General features: G+C 35.4%; 1 protein-coding gene across 1 annotated transcript in view; it reads right to left on the bottom strand.

Moving 5' to 3' along the window:
- Window positions 1–25,659, bottom strand: part of side (sidestep) — a 527,768-nt gene that overhangs the window by 15,482 nt on the left and 486,627 nt on the right. The window contains exon 17 of the mRNA XM_067761445.1: window positions 25,386–25,594. Within this exon, the coding sequence (XP_067617546.1) occupies window positions 25,386–25,594 (209 nt within the window). The remainder of the gene's footprint in view (window positions 1–25,385; window positions 25,595–25,659) is intronic.

The raw sequence follows: 25,659 nt of genomic DNA on the forward strand, positions 1-25,659 counted from the left end.
TTTGAAGAAATTCTAAAATTCAAGAAACTTTCACGAAAATATCGAACTATTTATGAACATAAACGAGGAAGTTAATTTTTGTCGAAATTGAGTATTCGTTATCTACAAATAATAACTTTCCAGAATTATTAATCAATATATATTGTAATATCAAACATTTAGTACATAATATCAAAAGTTCGTAACCAAATAGCTTCGCGATCAAGTGCTCTCGAAAACAGCTGCATGTGACTTTTTCGGTAATGCTGGGAGAACTGAAACTATGCAAACTAAGCTTTAAAATGTGTTCGAAAAAAAAATCGGAGCTTCAAGAAAGTTTGATGACAATTTCGGAATTTTTTATTTCGGATATTCAAAATTTCTTGCAGCATTCAGTTTTGTAGCCCAATGCTTTTTGGTCGCATTGTTTTAGGTTTTATTCCAAAAACGGCTTGACCGATTTTAACAATTTTTATACCTTCACTGAAAATTAAATGGTATATTAGGTTTGGCATGAATTTCAAAATTAAAGTCCTTAAAAGACTAGCTCTTCTCCTCACACTAACAAGGGAACCGAAATTATCAGGATGACACAATCGAAGACAGTACCGTTATTACTCGTTTTTTGTTGCGCTCGTTATCGTTAAAGGGTGGTTTAAAATGTATGATAGAGAGTTCGTATATAATGATGCAATGGGAGTGAGAATGGGAGAGGAAGTGAGTGTTGGAGTTGGAGTGCGCACTTTGGAGTGGGAGTGGCAGTGAAAACTCTAGTGGGAGTGACGGTGGCAGGGAAATTAATGGAATAAGGAATGAAGAAGAACAAGAATCAAAATAGAGGATGAAATAGACAAGAATAGTATGGAGAGAGAAGTAGGGAAGCGAAGCTCACGTTCTGAATGAAGGAAAACGAATTTTCGAGCAGTACAAAGTGTGCCGGGTACAAAATAAGTCAATATATATAATGATGAATTGCCGTGCTTTAGTTAGGCTGAACTTAAAAACGGCTTGACCGCTTCGATAATTTTCTTCTGTTTTGTTCGTTATGGTTCTGGGATAGTTAAGAAAAAAGGGGAATGTGGGCGGGCCATGCCCCAGGTAATATAGATTCCATCTTGATACGAAATTCCAACCAGTTCAGCTGAGACTATTGAAATTTGAGTATATTTACCTTACTTTATATATTAGTCTGTATCGAAACAAATGGTAGAAGGACTAGGAGTCGGATATGGGATGGGAGTGGGAATGGGTTTGGTAGAGAGATAATTTGAATAACAGATGGAGAAGAATAAGAAGAAAAACGGAAGATAAACTAGAGGAGAATGTGATAAAGAGCGAAGAAGGGAAGAAGGGAAGCGGGGCTCGTTTTTTTAATGCAGTTAGAATTTTTTGTAAGGAAAAAAGTTGAAGTCATCGCTCTAGGGAAATGCATTGTATGGGTCAAGGCATGAAGACAATCAAATATTGCGTCGTCTACAACAGTGGTCATTAACAAATAGTGTGCAGCAGCGTGTTGGATTTGTATTTGGAAAAATCAGTGACTGTAAAATCTTCTACATATTTCTCGTTCTAACTCAAGTCTAAAGTGCTAAAAATATTTCTAACAAGTAAGGAAGTCTAAGTTCGGGTGAAAGCGAACATTACATACCAAGCTGTACACTTGAAATGCTGTTATTGTTTGTTTTGTGTGCTTAATACTGTTAGAAAGTTACGCAATAATACATATACATATATGGTTCTATTCTGAACTAATTTTTCTTCGACTTATGGCTCCCGAAACATAGAAAATTGTTTAGTCATAAAAGGGGCGGTGTCGCGCAAATTTTTTTTAAATTTGAAGCTTTTCCTATTTATTATTATAAATCCACTTGGCAAATGAAATACCATTGATATAAAGCTCTTTTTTGCAAATATTTAGCTTATTTTATTCGTCCACGACCCTTTCAAAAATCTTTTATATAAAAGTGGGCGTGGTCCTTAACCGATTTCGCAAATTTTTCATCAAAGCATTCCTTATATTAAAGGTAACCTCTCTGCCGAATTTTGTTACGATAGTTTTAACGATTTTGATTTATGATTAATAATATTTGTAAAATTGATTTTATCACACGTGGGCGGTGCCGCGCCCATTTTAAAAAGTTTTTCAAATTTTTATCGGGAGTCCCTATATCAGTGCACACGACAAACTTCAACATTCTAGGTGTATTATTTACTAAATAATCGGGTTTTTTGTGTTTTCCAAAATGTTATATATTGTTACGAATATTAGCAACACTAAGGGGTACTGCCATCTCTAAGCCGATGCTAAGCAGTGACTTGATGCACATCAATAACTCAATCATTATGTCTACACATATGTATGTATGTACACGCAGCGGAGAAGCAACGCACAACACATGCAGATATCTTATCTGAGATATGCAATATAAGTGTCGCTCACAAACACACGCGCATGAGCTGTGAGAGAAGCTATAAAAATTGTATATCTGTAGTTTTAGTTGAGAAACTTATAGCAGATAACCAACTAGTAGATTCTAGAACAGAACCGCCTCGAAATGTCAACGAGTAAACCAAACAGTATAAAAGGCGACACCAGTAGAGGCGCAATCATCACTTTCGATTAAGCACGCTATCTGTTGAGCAATGGTAGAGTTATTTATTGTGAGTTACTTGAATAAAGGCCATTTTGCATTATTAAATATTGGAGTTATTTATTCAACAGTTTAGTGATACGAACTTAGCAGAAGGTTGCAAATAAAAGGATTTGCAGCAAATTCGAAACAATATATAAAAAGTGGGCGTGGTTATCATCCGATTTCGCTCATTTTAAATACCAATCTATTCTGGGTCCAGATAAGCTCGAGTACCAAATTTGGTAAAGATACCTCAATCTTTACTCAAGTTATCGTGTTAACGGGCGGACGGACGAATGGACAGATGGACGGGCGGACGGGCATGGCTCAATCAAATTTTTTTTGATATTGATGATTTTGATATATGGAAGTCTATATATATCTCAATTCTTTTATACCTGTACAACCAACCGTTATCCAATCAATGTTATAATACCCTGCGTACAAGTACACCTGGGTATAAAAATTTCCTTCAAAGATGGCACAATTCACTGTTTCCATGAGACTCACAACTGAATATATTTTTTTAGTTTAACCCTGACAAAAATTTTCCTTATTAATTTTCAGTAGTTTTTTTATGTAATTTTTTGTTGTTGTATAGCAAATTGATTTTTCGTGTTTCCGTGTTGATGCAGGCCACAAACTGTGCTGAGCACAAAACGTCAATGGCGCCCGCAAGTTCGAAGCAAACATTATTTCTATGTAAAATATACAAACGAATTCACATAATAGAGACTGGAGTATTTTTGTATATGAGCGTTCTTTTTTTATGTGGGCAACAAAATACTGTTTGCTTCCGACTGCTAACTACATATAATATATGAAATTTAAACAATAGCGCACACAATAAACACAACAATGAATGTATGGATTGCTTGTGAAAAAAAAAAAAAGAAAAAACCATTCGACACAGCCACGTTCACACATTCATATCCTTGATCGTTAAATTATTTAAACTATAACGTTAATTTTCAATTACGCTGGTGAAGTAGGGAAAGTGATGGTTGAAATAATGTACTTTATTGCTCTGAGTTAGCATTTTTAAAATGGCTCTCGGTTTAAGTATTTCAAAATGTTAATGCGATTTGTCTGATGTGATCCCATTTTAATGGTGATATTAAGTGGCGGTTTGTGCCGATTTTTAGTTTAAAATAAATGTGTCGGAAAACAAAGAGTATAATCAACAAATAAATATGTAGTTGCTATAGGTCTGGTGGCTCCTATTATAAAGGGGTTTTTATGCGCTTGAGATCGGTCATTTGTTCATCATGCTTACATCTTTGTTTTGTTAAATTGGAGGGGCTATCAATCTGCGGTGAGGGTACTTACTGCTGTCATCACAGGTCACTGTACTATCGCACCAATGCTCCTACGGTGGCGAATACCAACAAGATCACTCTGCAGAAGCTGTCAGGATGAGGAGGAAGATGAGTCGATCTACAAATTTCTCTGCCAATGTCCGGCGCTTCAAAGACGAAGGCTCAGATTTCTGGGCTCACGGTTATTCGAGAGTCTGGTAGAGGTGGGGAAGGGGGACGTCTCGCTTCATATTGGGTTCATCAGGGAAAGCAAGTGGTTAGTTGAGGACCACTAGAAAATGGGGTTAAATAAATGTGCCGCCACATTGCACTTACTGAGGGCACTCACAATAGACAAGTGTGTCTCCGAATGAAAGTGGGGCAATACCCACTCACGCCCTCTTAACCTAACCTAACCTAACCTATCAGAGATACAATTTATCAAATTCTGAAAAAGTAGTGCCACCTCAATAAAATTATGTTTTAGAAATTTGTATTTGGTATTTTTCTTCAACTATCAATATTTAACTGTCGCATCAAAAATGTAAAGCAAAATTATATACTCTTTTAAGGAGAGTAATGCTTCCAAAATTTTGATCTCTTAAGTGGGAAAACCACCCTGCAAATCATTGCTAAGTAGTTGGTTTGTCCCCTCAAAATATTTCCAGCATTGCGACTGGGTCTTTTCTTTGCTATGAATGTACTATATACTCCGCCTTTTTCTTGTTGAAAGGGCATATTTGCGAATTACCTCTTAATGCCGTGACGGTACGTTAAAGTTTTGATGATGGAACCTGCTAGGCGCGTCCTTAGAATTTACCTCACACGAAATTCTTGCACTGGCTTTGGTAATTTGGAAAATCTGCCTTTCAAAATTTCAAGCGGTTAATATTTTTCGGTCTTACCAACTTATCTCCATTTACTCGCTAGACATCTGCTTGCATCTATAAGCATAATTGTCGGGAGTTGCTTCGTCGGTGCGTTCATCTTCTTATGCACAACCGGAGTTGCAGCATTTTGCTTCTTTTAGATTCTACACAAAAACAAGTAAGGCAGGCTAAGTTCGGGTGTAACCGAACATTACGTACTCAGCTGAGAGCTTTGGAGACAAAATAAGAGAAAATCACCATGTAGGAAAATGAACTTAGGGTTACCCTAATGCGTTTTTATGACATGGGTAGCAAATGGAAAGTATTAAAGAGTATTTTTAAAGGGAGTGGGCCATAGTTCTATTAGTGGACGTCTTTTAGAGATATCGCCATAAAGGTGGACCAGGGGTGACTCTAGAATGCGTTTGTACGATATGGGTATCAAATGAAAGGTATAAATGAGGGTTTTAAAAGGGAGTGACACTTAGTTATATATGTGATGGCGTTTTCGAGATATCGACCAAAATGTGGACCAGGGTGACCCAGAATATCATCTGTCGGGTACCGCTAATTTATTTATATATGTAATACCAAGAACAGTATTCCTGCCAAGATTTCAAGGGCCTTTGATGTCGCCCTGCAGAACTTTTTAGTTTTCTTCTACTTAATATGGTAGGTGTCGCACCCATTTTACAAAGCTTTTTCCAAAATTATATTTTGCTTCAAAAAACCTATCCAATCACTATCTTTCATCCCTTTTTTCATATTTGGTATAGAATGAAGGCATTTTTTTCATTTTTCGAAATTTTCGATATCGAAAAAGTGGGAGCGGTCATAGTCGGATTTCGGCTATTTTTATACTCAGTTGAGCAGAGCTCACAGAGTATATTAACTTTGATTGGATAACGGTTGGTTGTACAGGTATAAAGGAATCGAGATAGATATAGACTTCCATATATCAAAATCATCAGTATCGAAAAAAAATTTGATTGAGCCATGTCCGTCCGTCCGTCCGTCCGTCTGTCCGTTAACACGATAACTTGAGTAAATTTTGAGGTATCTTGATGAAATTTGGTATGTAGATCCCTGGGCACTCATCTCAGATCGCTATTTAAAATGAACGATATCGGACTATAACCATGCCCACTTTTTCGATATCGAAAATTTCGAAAAACAGAAAAAATTCGATAATTCATTGCCAAAGGCGGTTAAAGCGATGAAACTTGGTAGATGGGTTGACGTTATAACGCAGAATAGAAAATTAGTAAGAATTTGGACAATGGGCGTAGCACCGCCCACTTTTACAAGAAGGTAATTTAAAAGTTTTGCAAGCTGTAATTTGGCAGTCGTTGAAGATATCATGATGAAATTTGGCAGGAACGTTACTACTGTTACTATATATGCGCTAAATAAAAATTAGCAAAATTGGATGAAGAACACGCCCACTTTTTAAAAAAAATTTTTTTTTAAATTCAAATTTTAACAAAAAATTTAATATCTTTACTGTATATAAGTAAATTAAGTCAAAATTCAACTCCAGTAATGATATGATGCAACAAAATACAAAAATAAAAGAAAATTTCAAAATGGGCGTGGCTCCGCCCATTTTCATTTAGTTTGTCTAGAATACTTTTAATGCCATAAGTCGAACAAAAATTTACGAATCCTCCTCAAATTTGGTAGGGGCATAGATTCTATGACGGTAACTGTTCTCTGTGAAAATGGGCGAAATCCGTGGAAGTCACGCCCAGTTTTTATACACAGTCCACCGTCTGTCCTTCCGCTCGGCCGTTAACACAATAACTTGAGCAAAAACCGATATATCTTTACTAAACTTAGCCCACGTACTTATCTGAACTCACTTTATCTTGGTATGAAAAATGGCCGAAATCCGACCATAACCACGCCCACTTTATCGATATCGAAATTTACCAAAAATGAAAAAAATGCCATAATTCTATACCAAATACGAAAAAAGGGATGAAACATGGTAACTGGACTGGTTTATTGACGCAAAATATAACTTTGGAAAAAACTTTGTAAAATGGGTGTGACACCTACCATATTAAGTAGAAGAAAATGAAAAAGTTCTACAAGGCGAAATCAACAGCCCTTGGAATCTTGACAGGAATACTGTTAGTGGTATTGCATATATAAATAAATTAGCAGTACCCGACAGATAATTTTCTGGATCACCTGGTCCACATTTTGGTCGATATCGCGAGAACGCCTTCACATATACATCTAAGGGCCACTCGCTTTTAAAACCCTCATTAATACCTTTAATTTGATATCCATATCGTACAAACACATTCTAGTCACCCTGGCCCACCCTAATGGCCATATCTCGAAAAGGCGTCCACCTATAGACCTAATGCCCACTCCCTCTTAAAATGCTCATTACCACCTTTCATTTGATACCCATATCGTACAAACACATTCTAGAGTCACCCCTGGCCCACCCTAATGGCGATATCTCGAAAAGGCGTCCACCTATAGACCTAATGCCCACTCCCTCTTAAAATGCTCAGTAACACCTTTCGTTTGATACCCATATCGTACAAACATTCTAGAGTCAACCCTGGCCCACCCTAATGGCGATATCTCGAAAAGGCGTCCACCTATAGATCTAATGCCCACTCCCTCTTAAAATGCTCAGTAACACCTTTCGTTTGATACCCATATCGTACAAACACATTCTAGAGTCACCCCTGGCCCACCCTAATGACGATATCTCGAAATGGCGTCCACCTATAGACCTAATGCCCACTCCCTCTTAAAATGCTCATTAACACCTTTCGTTTGATACCCATATCGACAAACATTCTAGAGTCACCCTTGGTCCACCTTTATGGCGTTATCTCGAAAAGGCGTCCACCTATAGAAATAAGGATTACTCCCTTTTAAAATACTCATTACCATCTTTCATTTGATACCCATATCGTACAAACACATTCTAGAGTTACCCCTGGCCCACTCTAATGGCGACATTTCGAAAAGGCGTCCACCTATAGACCTAATGCCCACTCCCTCTTAAAATGCTCAGTAACACTTTTCGTTTTATACCCATATCGTACAAACATTCTAGAGTCAACCCTGGCCCACCCTAATGGCGATATCTCGAAAAGGCGTCCACCTATAGAAATAAGGATTACTCCCTTTTAAAATACTCATTACCATCTTTCATTTGATACCCATATCGTACAAACACATTCTAGAGTCACCCCTGGCCCACCCTAATGGCGATATCTCGAAAAGGCGTCCACCTATAGACCTAATGCCCACTCCCTCTTAAAATGCTCAGTAACACCTTTCGTTTGATACCCATATCGTACAAACATTCTAGAGTCAACCCTGGCCCACCCTAATGGCGATATCTCGAAAAGGCGTCCACCTATAGATCTAATGCCCACTCCCTCTTAAAATGCTCAGTAACACCTTTCGTTTGATACCCATATCGTACAAACACATTCTAGAGTCACCCCTGGCCCACCCTAATGACGATATCTCGAAATGGCGTCCACCTATAGACCTAATGCCCACTCCCTCTTAAAATGCTCTTTAACACCTTTCGTTTGATACCCATATCGACAAACATTCTAGAGTCACCCTTTGTCCACCTTTATGGCGTTATCTCGAAAAGGCGTCCACCTATAGAAATAAGGATTACTCCCTTTTAAAATACTCATTACCATCTTTCATTTGATATCCATATCGTACAAACACATTCTAGTCACCCTGGCCCACCCTAATGGCGATATCTCGAAAAGGCGTCCACCTATAGACCTAATGCCCACTACCTCTTATAATGCTCAGTAACACCTTTCATTTGATTCCCATATTATCATTATCCTACATGGTGATTTTCCTTATTTTGTCTCCATAGCTCTCAACTTAGTATGTAATGTTCGGTTACACCCGAACTTAGCCTTCCTTACTTGTTTATACTAAGATAAAGTGAGTTCATATAAGTACGTGATATATCGACTTTTGCTCAAGTTATCGTGTTAGCAATCAATCGTTATCGTGAAGAATCAATCTTGCCAATAAATGCTACTTTGGACTAGGTAGGCAATTGAAAAGTAAAGTCCTCTCTCGGCGAACGAAAATCATACTCTACAAGTCACTTATCGTACCCGTCCTGCTATATGGGGCAGAAGCATGGACCATGACAACAGCAGATGAAGCGGCTTTGGGAGTGTTCGAGAGAAAAGTTCTTCGAAAGATTTATGGACCTCTACGCGTTGGCGATGGCGAGTACCGAAGAAGATTTAATGATGAGCTGTACGAGCTATACGCAGACATCAACATAGTCCAACGAATTAAAACGCAGCGGCTGCGCTGGCTAGGCCATGTTATGCGAATGAAAGATGATGCTCCGGCCAAGAAAGTGTTTCTATCGGAACCCGCCTATGGAAGCAGAGGTAGAGGGCGGCCCCCACTCCGTTGGAAGGACCAGATGGAAAACGATTTAAACTCCCTTGGTGTGACCAATTGGCGCCGGTTGGCGGAGCGAAGGAGCGACTGGCGCGCCTTGTTGGACGGCCATAACCGTTTAGACGGTTAAGCGCCAATTAAGTAAGTAAGTAAGTAAGTAAGTATCATTACTGGAGTTGAATGTTGACATAATTTACTTATATACTGCAAAAATATTAAATTTTTCGTTAAAATTTGACTTAAATTTTTTTTTTTAAGTGGGCGTGTTCGTCATCTGATTTTGCTAATTTTTATTTAGCGCACATATAGTAACAGGAGGAACATTCTTGCCAAATTTCGCCATGATATCTTCAACGACTGCCAAATTCCAGCTTGAAAAACTTTTAAATTAGCTTCTTTTAAAAGTGGGCGGTGCCACGCCCGTTATCCAAAGTTTTACCAACTATCTATTTTGCGTCATAAAATCAACCCACCTACCAAATTTCATTGCTTTATCCGTCTTTGGCAATAAATTATCTCACTTTTTCGGTTTTTCGAAATTTCCATATCGTAGTCCGATTTCGTTCATTTTAAATAGCCATCTGAAGTGAGTGCCCAGAAACCAACGTACCAAATTTTATTAAGATACCTTAAAATTTACTCAAGTTATCGTGTTAACGGACAGACGGACGGACGGATGGACATGGCTAAATGAATTTCTTTTTTCGCCCAGATCATTTTGATATATAGAAGTCTATATCTATCTCGATTAGTTTATGCCGTTACGGATTACCGTTATGCGAACAAAATTAATAAACTCTGTGAGCTCTGCTCAGCTGAGTATAACAAAGGTATTTGTGTTACACAGTGTGTTATAGCAGCAGCGGCCCTTCGCTGAGATAACCCACCGTTAATTTGCAGGGCGGCTCAGTGAGCGTAAGGCCCTATTCAAATACAGCGAAACTCACGCGTGCAAGCGCTTTAGCCACTCAACAAATTGGTAAGGCTAAGCCCTAACATCAGTGGCTAAAGATTTTAAAATGCAGAAGAAACTGATGAATTTTTGAGGTGGGTTTAGTTCGCAGCAACCGGTATGTTTAACATAATACGAAGAAAACCGACCAAAATATTTAAAGAGATAAATAGGTAGAATTGCTAAAAAAAATAACGTTTTGGGCCGTTTTTTTATGGATATAATAGTGATAATTCAAAAAGGAAAGCCAAAGACAGTTTATATCAAACGGTGGCAATGGTAGAAAAGGAGTAGAAGTGGAACAACCTCTATTTATTGGTGACATGAGCCCCGTCAACATGAATTGTGAGATTTTTTTTGTTCCAGTTTTTATTGTATCGAAACTGAAATTCTGTATCGTTATTGATACCACTCTATTAGTAGGCATAGGAACTTTTAGTTTTTTTAGCAAATTAGCAATGACCATCACATGTCTACAGAGGAAATAGAAATAAGATCCAAAAACGCTTAAAGAAAGTTGAGTTTACGGGCAAATATTTTCCTCTTTCCTTCAACGGAAAATGTATGGTTTTCTCTCTGTGATGCCGACGGGTAGTATAAAATGAGTTGTAATAATGAGCTATATGAAGAAAGTGCAGCGAATAAAAACCGAAAGGCTTCGATGGCTAGGACATATTATGCAAATAAACGAAGACGCTCCGGACATGAAAGTATTTTAGTCGATACCGAAGTTTGGAAGCAGAGAAAGGGGAAGACCTCGACTGAGTTGGCAGAGGTAGGTATAGGTGGATTCAACCTCTATTAGTGCTCTCAGTTGGCGTATATTTTTACGAAACGGCAAAATCGCTTAGGCGGTTAAGCACCAATTAACTTTAGGTAAATTTTGCATCTGCCTCGAGAAGACCTATAATTTTTTAAAACGCTGTCGTTATTCGTTCTCGAAATTCAGTAAACTGTTTTCCAAATTTTTTTTTTTTGCTTTCTTATGTCTTAATTTTTTTTTATGCATAGCCATTTTTAAGTATTACTAAACGCTTTTTGTAACAAATATTAGTTGGGCTAAGAGTATCCACAATCTCTCATCGGCCAGTTTGCAAAAATAATAATATTAAGTTCCTCTCAGATTCAGTGTATTTTAAGGCTAACAGTAACTTTATTGTCTTACATTGAATACACTGAGATATTGGTCTCCACGATAACTCGCGGTTTTGGCTTATGCCCATTTCAGTGGGGAAACTTCGCGTACCTTTGTCAAACGAAATAATTATACATCTATTCTTACTTTAAGAAAAGCAGTGTGTTACATAATCCAGACTAATAAAATCCAGAAATATATAACCCAGACACAACCAAATTGCGACCAAGAATAATTCAGACACGTTCGAATCAAACTGTATATAAAACAGAAAGGACAAAATACCGATAAATATCTCGACCAACGATGAATAGTATTTAATAAGAAAAATCTTCAAGTTTAATCCTACGGAATATGATCTGTTTTTATAGAAAACTAGCTTATGCCCGTTAGTTTCGTTCCACATATCTTTAGAAATGTGCAAAATAAACAAAACAAATACTAAACTTCTTTTAAGGTTGTCTATCGTATTCGTAAAAGTATTGCTGAAAACCATAGGATATACGATATTTTTTGTAATATTATTTGGGGTATAAATAAAAAGTTTTTTCGATAATATCGATGTTCGGTTAAAATGGCCTAAGTTTTACGCAGCTATCGTTCTGAAAAATCCCGTTTGTAGGGAAGGTAACATGCCTTCTTTTCCCCAATTTCATATTTTACTGGAGGTGTCATATAACTCTTTCCTAAATTTAAATATTCTAGCATGAGTACCATTTTTATGGGAGGTGCCACGCCCCCTTTTTATATCGAAAACATTTTAAGCTTATGACTATCCGTGAAAAGTTTCTAGTGGGTGTTTCATATTTTGTTGTGATCGGTCGATTGGGTCAGGACGCAACCCGATATATACCAATATATATAAATACATAACGTGAATTTTATATATTTACAAGATTATGCTAGTGGTTTTCACTCCAAATTTCTTTAAAAATATGCAAACTGAATAAAACAAATCTTATACTTCTTTTAAGATTTTATATTTGCGAATTTTGGTATTGCTGAAAATCATGGGAGATGCAATTCTTTTTGTAGTATTATTTGGAGTGTTTATAAAAGATTTTTTCGAAAATATTGAGGTTTTGTTAAAATAAGCTCAGTTTGTACTGCAGTATGGTTCTGAAAGATCCCATTCGTAGAGAAGGTGCCATACTTCCTTTTCCCCAGTCCCACATTTTGCCGAATTTGTTAGGACTTAACGCCGCATAGCTCATTACCAATTTATATTTTTCTATCACTACTACATCCAGAGATATGGAGTATGCAATATTCCATTTTTATGGGAGGTATCACGCCCACTTCTTCCTCACCCCACATTTCTTCATATAACTCCTTACTAAATTTCGATGTTCTAGCATGAATACTTCCAGAGCTACACAGTACCAAAGATTCCATTTGTATATCAAACTAATTTTTTTTCTATAGCCATCCCTGGAAGGTTTCTAGTGGATGTGTCAAATTTGGTTGAAATCGGTCGATCGGTTATGGACACAATCGATCTATATTTTCATACATACATACATAATTTGAGTTTTATATATATAGAAGTATACGGTCTTAATATTAATTTGGCAGTATTTTTTTAAATTTTCAGGATTATGTCATGTCGGGAGTAAGAGACTTACCATGAGAAACGAGCAAACGGAATATTAGATAGAGCCACAAAATTTAAAAACACAGCTTTGCATGAATTATATGTGTTTCGTGACCCTTCTGTTCTTAATCAGAACCTTTGGGACTCGATCCCATGTACCAACCTCAAAACAGTTAATAAATACAAGCGCATTTATCCTCAACTGATTCTAAAGAATGATGCCATAAAATGAAACAGTAGGTATGGCAACTACTGAAAGGATGATATCGAAGATACTAAACAGGAAAACAGATGAACACAGGATTAAGTCACTACCTCAAATAGAGGCTGCAATGACTCTAATGCGCCTACTCTTCATTGGATGCCAGTAGAACATATCCTATACTACGGACCGGTGATTGCTTTTTAAACACTTCCACAAATGAGATAATTAAATTTAAAATTTGAGAACTTTACTAGAAGTATTATTTACAAAGACTTTCCACGAAGAAAGAAGCCTGCAATTCGACCTACCATTTCAACAATAAATTTGTCGTATCAATCAATATTTTGAATGGAAATTGGCACTATTGAGATTAAGGACAAGCTTGTGAGTCTAAGTGCTTCAACCTTGAGATTTTTATTAACCTTCTACGTAAAGTAAATGTAAACAGCGACTCAGCTTCTCAGAATGACTAGAGAAATAGCCTTATTCTTTTGCTTTACAAAGTAAATATTATTAACTAAAAAGCAAAATTTTATGTACATACAAAACAAATTAAGAATGCTTAAGCTATTTATACAAGCACTTGAAATATATTTATATAATAACTATTTAGTAATAACAAACTTTTGATATTGAAAACTACAAATATTTCTATTATTTGTACGAGCTATCTTATATATGCTACAAACTCCCTAGATATGGGGAATAAATGAAATAATGAGAGAGAAGGAACCTCGAGAAGAATATTCAGAAGAAATAGAATATGAAAATTATTTACATATTAAAAATGGGAAAAGTTGGATTTGGGATTGGAATTCAAGTTAGAATAGAAATTGGAATTAGAATAAAAATAGGAATAGCAATAGGGATATGAATAGAAATAGGAGCAAAAGTACGAATGTATTTGGAACAAGCAATTCAAACGAGAGGAGGTAGAAAAAAATACTTAAATAAATAAATAAATAATAAATAAATACAAAGCAGAAGGAAGTAGAGGGAAAAGCGAAATGAGGCAGAAGGGGATAGCGAAAAAATAAGAATAGTTAAAAGAAGAGGGAGATCAAGCGACAGAAGATAAAGATAAGGTAAAATTTAAAAATGTAGGCATGTCAATTTATGGGCTTCTCTGGCTAGGTCATGTTTTCCGAATGGATGAAGACACTCCGGCCGAAAAAGTTTATTCTACACCCATATTTAGAAGCAGAAGAAGGGCGAACCTTTTACTGTGTTGGGAGAGGCATTTAGAGGAACACTTGACATTCCTCTACGTTCCTAATTGGTGTCACTTAGCGCAAAACAGGGATAATTGGCGTAACTTCTTACCAAACGCTCAGAATCGCTAAGGCGCTTAAGCGCAAATTAATAATTATTAAAGTAATACCGATATGCGAAATTATTTGAATTATTTTGCAATGATTTCCTGTCAAACCACGCCAATCTTGGTTTAGATATATAAATAACTGATGATCGCACTCCGACCATTGGTCTATTTGTCTTGGCTTGGAAGCAAATCGGTTGCATCATTGTACCATCTTCAGTGTCTTATTGTGAAATAAAAAAATGCCGGAAAAATTTTCCAAAATAGTTCCGGCATTCACAGTATTTGGCTTTCAAGGAAATTGGACACTGAACAGAGTTTGACAATAAAACCGGTTTGACTCCAAGCCGAAATAGATCACCCTAACTGCTGCAGCGACATTATCATCATACCGAGGATACATTTCGGGTTTTATGTATCCGTAACATCCGTATTGGAATCTATAATTTACCACTACGAGTATTTTTTACATTAGGGCGGTCCTTCTAAACGAGTATAAGATTTTTTTTAAGTCTAACCCTCTCAAACGGTAGTACGACGATGAAGAATATCAAATAAAAATAGATGATAAAAAAAATTTAAGGACTACCTTTATATAAATGGACCAAAAAATAGAAGGCAATTTCTCCTTTAATATAGACATAGTCTTATTGAATTTTAAATAAAAAACTTTAACAATAGCTATTGTAAAAGAATCTTGAGGTTTAAGACTATAAAGGTGGACCGTACTCTTTCAATTTAAGGCAAACCATGTACATGGGATTTACTAATTGATTATCTAAAATTTAGAAAAAATAATTTTCTTAATACCTCGATCCATGCGCCACCTAGCGGAATGTTTTTGATAAAATATTGCATTGTCACCGGGTTCTGACCCACTGCCCAAGTTTCAAGTATCCAGCTCACCGGGAAGTAACTCAAAAATCGATTGCAATATTCCCCTCGTTTTTCAAGGATTTGTAGTTATCTCACTTAGCGCCCCATCTAGCGGAATTTTGTTTTCTGTAAATTGTATTGTCACCAGGTTTCGAACTATGTGCTAAGATAGGTGACCGGGAAAATAGTTAAAAATGGATTGAAAAATTCCCAAATTAAAACTAATTTTCTTAATATCTCGATCCATGTACCACCTAGCGTAATTTTTTTTGATAAAATATTGCATTGTCACCGGGTTCTGACTTATGACTCAAGTTTCATATCTCCAGCTCACCGGGAAGTTAGTCAAAAATATATTGCAAGATTTCCTGCGTTTTTTCAGGGATTTTAGCGATTTTCGTTTATCTCGACTCGTTTGCTACCTGGCGCCATCTTTTTTTTCACGAATTGTAGTGCCATTGACTCGCAAACTATGTGCTTAGTTTCAAGTCTCCGGATCACCGAGAAGTTAGTTAAAAGTCGATAGCAAAATTTCCATTTTAAAATAAATTTTCTGTATATCTCGATCCGTGCGCCACCTAGCGGATTTTTTTCACTTGCATTGTAATGTCTCTCACATCTGTACTATGTTCTAAGTATCAAGTGGGGAACTGGAAGTTACCGAAAAAACTTTTCCGTAGGTCAAAAATTCGTATGGAAATGAGGGGACAAAAATGAAAGCGACTTAATATAAAGGTAACAAAATACAAATACAAATAAAAATAAAAAAATTGTTTTTTTTTTTTTTTTTGTAGTTTGAAGACCCAAAAGCATTTATGTTATAGCAGCAATATTATACATAAATTTTCTTGGTCTTGGTTGGAATCGGTTAAGGGGTGGTTAAAGTTCATATTTTAATACCAAACCAAAATTTATATGTGATATTGCCTACTACAATATTAACGGTTTTGTTATCTATTAGAAAACAAAATATTGTGTTTAATATTTTTTGGGTCTTTATAACTTTGACCTTTATCGTTCGCAATCGGAACTAAAATTTGTATTTGATACTTGTAACCTTACAATTATTATTTACGCTCGATTAACGCGGACCACCCTAATTTACATACCTACTAATTCTATGTCTTCATTTTTACCTTTAACTGTTAAGGTTAATTAAATATCTTATTTTATCATTTTATCCGACACTGTCTCTACTCGAGATTTATTTGATGTATAACTTTTTTCGCATTCAGCACTTCATATCTGAATTATTTGAGCTTTTCCAGCCAAAAAGATATCTAAAATTAAAAAACGAAACTTTCCAAAGGAGTCAAGGACGATATTGTATTGATTACACAATCAGACCAATTCTAAATATTCTCGCGGAAAAATTCCTCCAATTATTTTCTCCTAGGGAGAAGAATAATTGGGGAATAAGAATTTCGAATTTTCGAAGTCAGCTGTTTTGTCAATTGAAATTTCGTTGCGCATTTCTTATTTTGTTTAAAAAATTGTAAAGTTTAATTATTGTTGCGAATTTGTTTGAAATTAAGAAATAAGGTATAAACAATGTACATTATTGCATTTCAAGTGGTATTCACTGAAATGAGTAATGAATTGGTATCACAGCAACATCAACAGAGGAGAATAAGAAGAAGACCGGCGGGATAACACTAATCCGCCGGAGTTGCCTGCATTCATTTAGTTGAGTTCGCCTTTGGCCATATGCTAAAATCTATTTAAGCCTTCTTAAAAAATCCTTGCGCAATTTATCGATGGCTGCATCGAATATGCGAAGAGCTCTTCCGTTGCTTATGATATATTTTTCGACTTAAAATAAAGAATATTGTGGTTGTTGTTCTTGTATTAACAGTGAGAATATTGTGGTAGAATATAAATACATATTTTAGCAAAAATTTGTACAAATAAGTGTTCTTTCTTAAAATAACCAATTTCCTTTAACTATATTGATGCATTCCCTTTAATTTAACTAGTGAAAAAACTCCTATGAAATGGCAGAGAAATCTCCCTCTCCCGCACATTCATAATACCTACTTTTCTCCCATAACCGGTTTTCGCTTTTTCGAACATTGTTCAGAATAGGAGGAAAAGGAGAAGTGAAAAAACTCACAAGGAATTTTTATTTAGAATGCGAAGAATGGGAGAAGGGAAAAAACTCGCACAGAATTTTTGTTTAGAATTGGGCTGAATATTATTTTAATTTATTGGAGATTTACCGTCAATCTACTGCTCTTCAAAATTTTATTTTCTATGATGTGACTTACAAGATTTAACAATGAATCTCTTTAGATCCACTTGCAGAACGGCAAGCTATTGCAGGGTGGGCTTAAGAGGCCGAAGTCTGTACTTGGGATAGGCGCAAGGTGGCCATAATTTTAGGTATCTAAACTTATATTCCACTGGAACTTTCCAGCATTGTCATTTTTAGGTAGGTTGTCAAAACTGTGCGAATTCAATAGACAATCTAAACTGTTTTTTTTTTTATAATAAAAAAATTAGAACATTTTTCGCATTTGCATTATTTATTCACGCTGCAACGGGGTAGGGGCACTATGCTCCATGATAAGTAAAAAATCTTTAGGTATAACACAAGAAAACCTAGGGATTATTTTGATATAATCGCTTTTTTATGGCTTGGTGATGCGTCCATCATATGGTGACAATGCTGCATGTTCTCTGCTGTAAGCTATTACACTCGCCTTGTCAACAATAACTACCTAACAGAGTAGATCCATATGGATGGCCATTGTTTCCAGATTATGAGGCGCTCTGTTGCTCATACTGCCATCTTATAATATCAGCATCTACTAGAAATTATTTGAAGACACCATCAACAGCACCACACTACATATGCTTAAGGCCCAGTCGCCACACTAAACTCAGCCAGAACCATCGCCCACTTTTCAATACAGAACGTGCATCATCACATTCCATGTGTTGATAAACATAGACGAAGAAATAAAAGCTAAACTTTTTTCATTTCTACTGCTTTATACAGTTTCCAGTGACTCAGGTTTATCTGTCTATTTAGGTAGCAATTTAGGTGCACTCCACCCAGCCTAAATCTCTAAATGAAGACAAAGTACAAACAAAACTTAATTTACATATAAATATGTATAATAAAGAAAAAAGTGGTTAGGAAATTGGCATTCCAAACTAATAAGATTTAATTTCGTATATCAAAATTATATTCAAAATATTATCTATATACACACAAATAAACATACATATGTACATACTTTCACTATAGCAATTATTATTTTATAAAACTGAATATTCAATAGGGTTAACTACTTGCTAATTTAATTTAAAATTTTTTGTATTAGACATTTAACTAAAGTTTTATATTTATCATACAATGAATTTTATGCATAAAGATTGTTTTTTAAATACAAAAAAGAATAATTCACTGATTTCAAATAAGATAAACCAATGTTTTTACATTTCATTTAGCTACTTTTTTTTGTTTTAGATGCAATAAAGTTTTAAATGCAACCACTTTCATTCATTGAATTGCAAATACACAAATTCGAATTACTATGTAGGTATAAGGGAGTTGGCGGAAGTTAGAAATGCAGCAAATTTTACTATATAAGACAACAAAGCAACAAAATGGATTAAATGTAGAGGAACATTAAGGTGGGCCTTAAAATTTTGGCATTTTTTGTAATGTAAAATTTTCACGAAACTGAATAGACTGTGTTGATGAACTAGGGGGAGGCGGTTTGTTTTATCCATAAATCGCATCTGGGCAAGCTCTGTTTGCGGTTTGTTGTATGTATCGAAAACCAATTTTGCTCAACGACTGTTAAGGAGGAGTTTATTTGCTAGGTGTCGTGGAGCTTATCAAGGTATCTCGTTCAATGCTGGTTGCGAGGCGAGTTCACCTAAATTTCCACATAAATAGATAAACTGTCGGCAAGGCAGTGCAGAATAAAGAATTTGAGTTTTTATGAGCATACTCATTGTGAATACAAGTAAAATATCTTTCTATTCCTCCATTGCCACGCCAAACTATCAAATAATGGCCAACAGGGAGAATGGCTGTCGCAAATATCCAGAGAATGGAAGAAATGTTTGTTTTTTGTTCACGGTAAATAAATTGAACTGCCGTGAATTCCCCATTTGTCTGCTCAAGCAACTTTTCTTTTAAAATTGTCTACAGAAAGATGGATTACATACTAATGTTCATTTTCAAAATCTATTTAATAGAGAAATTATGAGCAGCCGGTTAAACAAACATTAAAAAAAAAAAATGTTAATAAAGCAATTTACCAGTCGTCTGCAAAAATGTTTGAAAAACGCTATTTAGCTAATGATTTATGTAATCGAACAGCAATTTAAGAGGTGATCCAAGCTGTTTACTATTATGAACGTTTTATTTTCAAATATCTGCCAATTGTAAGAATTGAAAATGAATCGAGTTCAGTACCAGATGCTGTTATCCCAACAGCTGATTGCTTCTGCTTGATTATTTTCCATACAACGCCTTGTACAAAAATATGTCAGTTAATCGTAATCAATGAACATTTTCTTTTGACTTGACATTCTTCTGCACGGCGAATTGCTTGAATTCGTTTTGCCACCAGCTGATATGGATTCGCCTTGCAAGGAGTATAATTTTTAACTTGAATTCAAACGTCAAACTTCGAAAACAAGACAAAATTTTGAGTGTTTCTTTTTATTTGGCACTAGTTTATATCCGTGGGTTTTACCCCACGTTTCTTTAAGCTACGCGTAACTGGCCATGGGTAAAACATGAGTTGGTAAGATTGACTTCTGCTACAGTTAATGACTGTTTTGTATGATATAATCATATTTGTAACAAGATTCTCCTCCCGTAGGTGAGGTTGACAATTGAGTTGCAGAAGCTCTGAAGCTATAAAGGGTTGTATTGCGCTCATAAATCCCTTGATTCGCATCTAAAGATCGTCGTTGAGCTTCATTGATAGGGATAGGAAATTTTAGGCATTTAAAATTGAAAAGATAAATCTATCGGTATCAATGGAATCCTTGGTTTTAAACTTTATTGTTTTCGAAATATTCCGATAAAATGAATTGCTTCAATGACATCCGTAAAAGTTTTGTGATAAAAAGCCTTGTCCCACTACATAAGCGTGGATAATCGAAATAACGAAGATAAATAGTAGCCTTTTTTTTAATGAGGAGAAATTTCTGATGGCTCAAAAGAACTAATAAACTCAATCGGATATGCACAGCTTGGGACTCTTCCACGACTGTGTTAATGGAGTTATAAGTTGTCTTGGTTCTAGTGATATAAACATCATCATTTTAAGGTGCCTAAAATGCCTTTTATCAAAACAATTTATAGTTTGTAAAGATAGATTCAATATTTGGAAGAAACATTAGATATTAAAGCTTTAGGTGATGTCATAATTTCTCAAAAATTTGAGGGAAAGGAATTCAAATCTTTTAGTAAAGAAATTGGAATTTTGCCATAATTAATTTCAAGAAGTTGTTTAGCAAAAGCTGCTGCTGAAGTGTGTCCGCAAAAATGCCCCATCATATTTCCGAAGAGAGTAAATAGGTGCCACCCTATTTTTATACCTTTCATGAAAATGAAATGGTATATTAATTTCGTCACGAAACCGAAAATTGTAAGTCCTTAAAGGAAAATAGATAGACCCACCATTAAGTATACCGAAATAATCAGGTTGAAGAGCTGAGTTGATTTAGCCATGTCCGTCTGTCCGTCTGTCCTTCTGTCCGTCTGTCTGTTTGTATGCAAACTAGTCCCTCAATTTTTGAGATATATTGATACAATTTGGTGAGCGGGTGTATTTGGGTGTCCGATTAGACATTTGTCGGAACCGACCGGATCGGACTACTATAGCATATATCCTCCATACAACCGAAAGGGGATTTTTGTAATATCTTACCCAATTTAACAGATTGAAGCTTCAAACTTCACCATATCCTTTCGTATATTGCACATATTGTTGCCTGAAAAAATTCATGAGATCGGTCGTATATATAGTATATATCTCCCACAACCGATTGTTCAGATAAGGAACTTTTCGTAATTACTGCCCTATTTTAAGAGCTAGACGCTTCAAATTTCAACGAATGCTTACGTATATAGCATATATTGTTGTCTAAAAAAATCATAAAGATCGGTGGTATATATAGTATATATATATATATTTTCGCAAATTTTAACCCCATTTTAACAGCTAGAAGCTTCAAATTTCACCGAATACTTACGTATATAGCATATATTGTTGTCTGAAAAAATCATAGAGATCGGTTGTATATATAGTATGTATCTCATACAACCGATTGTTCAGATAAGAAACTTTTCGCAATTTCTACCCCATTTTAACAGCTATAAGCTTCAAATTTCACTGATTGCTTACGTGTATAGCATATATTGTTGTCTGAAAAAATCATAGAGATCGGTTCTATATATAGTATATATCTCATACAACCGATTGTTCAGATAAGAAACTTTTCGCAATTTCTACCCCATTTTAACAGCTATAAGCTTCAAATTTCACCGTGTGCTTACGTATGTAGTATGTATTATTGTGTCAGAAAATCATAGAGATCGGTGATATATATAATATATATATGATGGTATATGTAGTATATATTGTAACGATTTTACTTGCAAATCCTCTTATTTGCAACCCTGTGCTAAGTTCGTATCGCTAAACTGTTGAATAAATAACTCCAATATTGAATAATTGAAAAATGGCCTTTATTACAGTACTTCACAATAACACTTATACTTTGCAACGAATAGCAAGCTTAATAACCACACTGATTGATAGCTCAATGAAACTCTACTATTCAAAATAACACTGCTATTGCTCGCTAAATATCGTCTTAATCAAACTGCTTGACAACTCAAATCAAACTGAATTTCTTCTTACTCGCCTGCCCCGCTTTTATAGTTTATGCTGCATACTTCTAGGCTCTTCGATTTCCAGAAGTTACTAGTTATTTGTGCATTGCCGCTCCGCTGCTCGTATACGTAAATATGTGTAGACGCAATTATTTATTCGTTTATGTAGATACATAATGATTGAATTATTGATGTGAATGTTTGTAGTTTACAGTCTCTCGCACATACATAGGCGTAAAAGTAAATGCATCTGTGTGTGACATCTTTCGGCTGCCTTATATATGTGTATAAATGATTTGATTATTGACGTAAATACTGCTTATCGTGGCCTTGGCATCGCCTTAGTGATGATATAACTTAGTGATGTTAATATCCGTGACAATATATATAGTATATATATATTTTTTTTTACGATTTCGGCCCCATTTTAACAGCTAGAAGCTTCAAATTTCACCAAATGCTTACGTGTATAGCATATATTGATGTCTGAAAACATCATTGAGATCGGTGGTATACATAGTATATATCTCATACAACCGATTGTTCAGATAAGAAACTTTGCGCAATTTCTGCCCCGTTTTAACAGCTAGAAGCTTCAAATTTTACAAAATGCTTACGTATATAGCATATATTGTTGTCTGAAAAAATCATAGAGATCGGTGGTATATATATTATATACTTCATATAAACTCTCATTTTTACCCCTTTTTTACGGCTAGAAGCTTCAAAATTCATCAAATTTCATCAAATAGTTACGTTTACGTCATATATTGTTGAAATACGTAATTCGTAGTCATAGTTTTTACACGCAGACCAGAAAAAACCTGCAACTTTGCATCCTCACACAAAGTACCTACCTGTTTTTTATTTTATATTTATCTTAAAAATCGTTAAGGTATGTAGATCTGTTCACTATATATTTCTTATCTTATACATCCGATTATTCGGAGATTACGAACGGGATAAGATTATTGTTCAGCCCCATCCATGAAAAGTATGAATACTTCGGCACAGCCGAAGACAGTCCCGTTCTTACTTGTTTTATATTGAAGTTATGTTTAGCCTATGCCCATCTTTGGGAGGTTTCTAGTGGGTGGTTCAAATTTAGTTGCGATCGGCCGATCCGTTTAGGACGCAACCAGATTTATACCTACATGCAAACATTCATAATTTTAACTTTATATATATATAGATAGAAGATGCGGATAGACTGAAGTTAACAAAAAATTTTAAGGGCGGAAGATTACTAAACATCTAAAAGGAATAACAGCCAAACAACTCTGTAGTCAAACTTTAGCTGTTATAATAATCTAAGTTTGTACAGTAGCCATAGTTCTGAAAAATCCCATTTGTAGAGAAGGTACCGCGTCCCCTTTTCCCCAACTCCACATTTTACTCGAGGTGTTAGGACTTAACCTCATATAGCTCCTTACCAATTTTCATTACCCTACCATTACTACATCCCGAGATATGCAGAATGAAAAATTCCATTTACATAGGAACTGCCACGCCCCCTTCTCCACCACCTCAATTTCTTGGGGGTGTTAGGGATTGACCTCATATAACTCCTTACTGAATTTCAATATTCTAGCATGAATACCTTCAGAGTTATGTAGTACCAAATATTCATTTTGCATGGGAGGTGCCACCACCCTTTTATATATCGAAATTATTTTTAGCCTATGACCATCCCTGGAAGGTTTCAAGTGGGTTGTGCAAATTTGGTTGTGATTGGTCGGTCCGTTTAGGACGCAAGCCGATCTATACCTACACACATAATTTGAATTTTATATATATATATATATTTTAATTTTTATGTGCAAATAAAATGCCCTTAAGTATTCAGTCGAGCAATCATTTAGACTAAAGGACTATGGTTCGGTTGCGGAGGATGTTCGATTGATTTGTATGATGTAGTGAGGGTTTCAAATACCTTCGCCTTATCGCTGGCGGAATAAAACTTGGATCCTTGATCTCAAAACGAGGCTCACAAATCGCATATCGTCGGCTTTTAATCAATACCCTAATAACAAAAACCCAGTTTTTCTGGAGCGAATAACTCGTTTTGATAGCTATGTTTTAAATTCCTAATAATATGAAGTATCTAAATGAGTGATGAAAAGTCCCAGTTTGTATTAAAAAAATTTGTTCTAGGCTCAGCTTTTTTCAGTTTTAATGTCAGATAGAGCTTTCTTGTCTTGACCTTTTAACAACATTGCACCCCAACGTTATCCGAATAAAGCAATAATACAAATGCTTAAATATTTCTTTGCATAAAAATGTGTGCTGATAGATGGTTTTGATTTTGAAAAAAATTGGATTGCTGATAAAGAATTTTTTCAAAACAGGAATTAACAACATATTAGCTAAGTTTTAAAGCTGCCATTAATGTAATTTATGTATGAAAGGTGAGACAGAGATCATTTAACCATCTAAAACTAGTTATCGATAAAATTTCTGATGTAGGGTATTGAATATAAGCGACGATATACTACTCAGCTCCCCACCACTGCCTTTAAATAAGCCGTTTGGAATATTCCCAATATACCCCTTCATGTGTACGACATCCGAAAAATATACCATATTAGCTGATGACGATGTTCCTGTACTGATATATAGAGATGTTTTCGCTTCGTCCACCATTGTCTTTTTGAAGCATGCACACACGGATCATTGCAATTTTTAATTATTTGCATACAAAATTATATTTATATGATAAATTAAACCGTATAATTTTGACAGCATTTTTTCTTAATTATGGTAGTAATGGAAAGTTCAGTGAAATATTAGTTTAGGTACATTAAATTTAGGTGAAATCGCGCCCAGCCTAAGTTCATTTCAGTGTATTAATTTTTTTACTCAAAGTAAATAATACAACGACATAATCAACAAGCCTAACAAGTTAATATCGCAATTCTCAATATACTGAGCAACGCTATTAAAGATGACCCAACTTTATGTACATAAACAGGCACAGTAAGCATAAGCACAAATAGTCTTAGAATATTCCAAGAGCTTTTAGCAATGCAAATATATTAAAGACAAGAAAGAAAGTGCAGACAAAAGAAATAAAGATAGAAGTGTTGCGATAGAAAAAATTTTACTAAATTTGCTAGAACTACAACTACAACTAAAATAAGAAATTTGCAACTAAATAAATTCAGTGTAATATATATGTAGAAACTATAATCGTTTAAGTATAGATTGAGGTATAGTACCGTTGAGGCTGGGCTGTGCGTATTGAATGAAACCCTCGGATATATAATGGTGTTGACTGCTCGTAGTGCTGGCACTGCAACGTGGTCCTAATGTTGAAGGTAACATGCGTGCTGCACGAATATCGGCCGAACGTGTACAAGTTAACGCTTCCTCGTCATTTAGGGCGTCCTCCTCGATATACATGGACGGCACATCACTGCGAGCAGGTCTGAAAGGGAAAGAAAAATAGTAAAATATGTATAATTGGGTATTTAAAATATAATTTTATGAAAA

The sequence above is a fragment of the Eurosta solidaginis genome, chromosome 1 (genome assembly GCF_040869045.1).
Source record: "Eurosta solidaginis isolate ZX-2024a chromosome 1, ASM4086904v1, whole genome shotgun sequence".
Classification (NCBI taxonomy): Eukaryota; Metazoa; Arthropoda; class Insecta; order Diptera; family Tephritidae; genus Eurosta; species Eurosta solidaginis.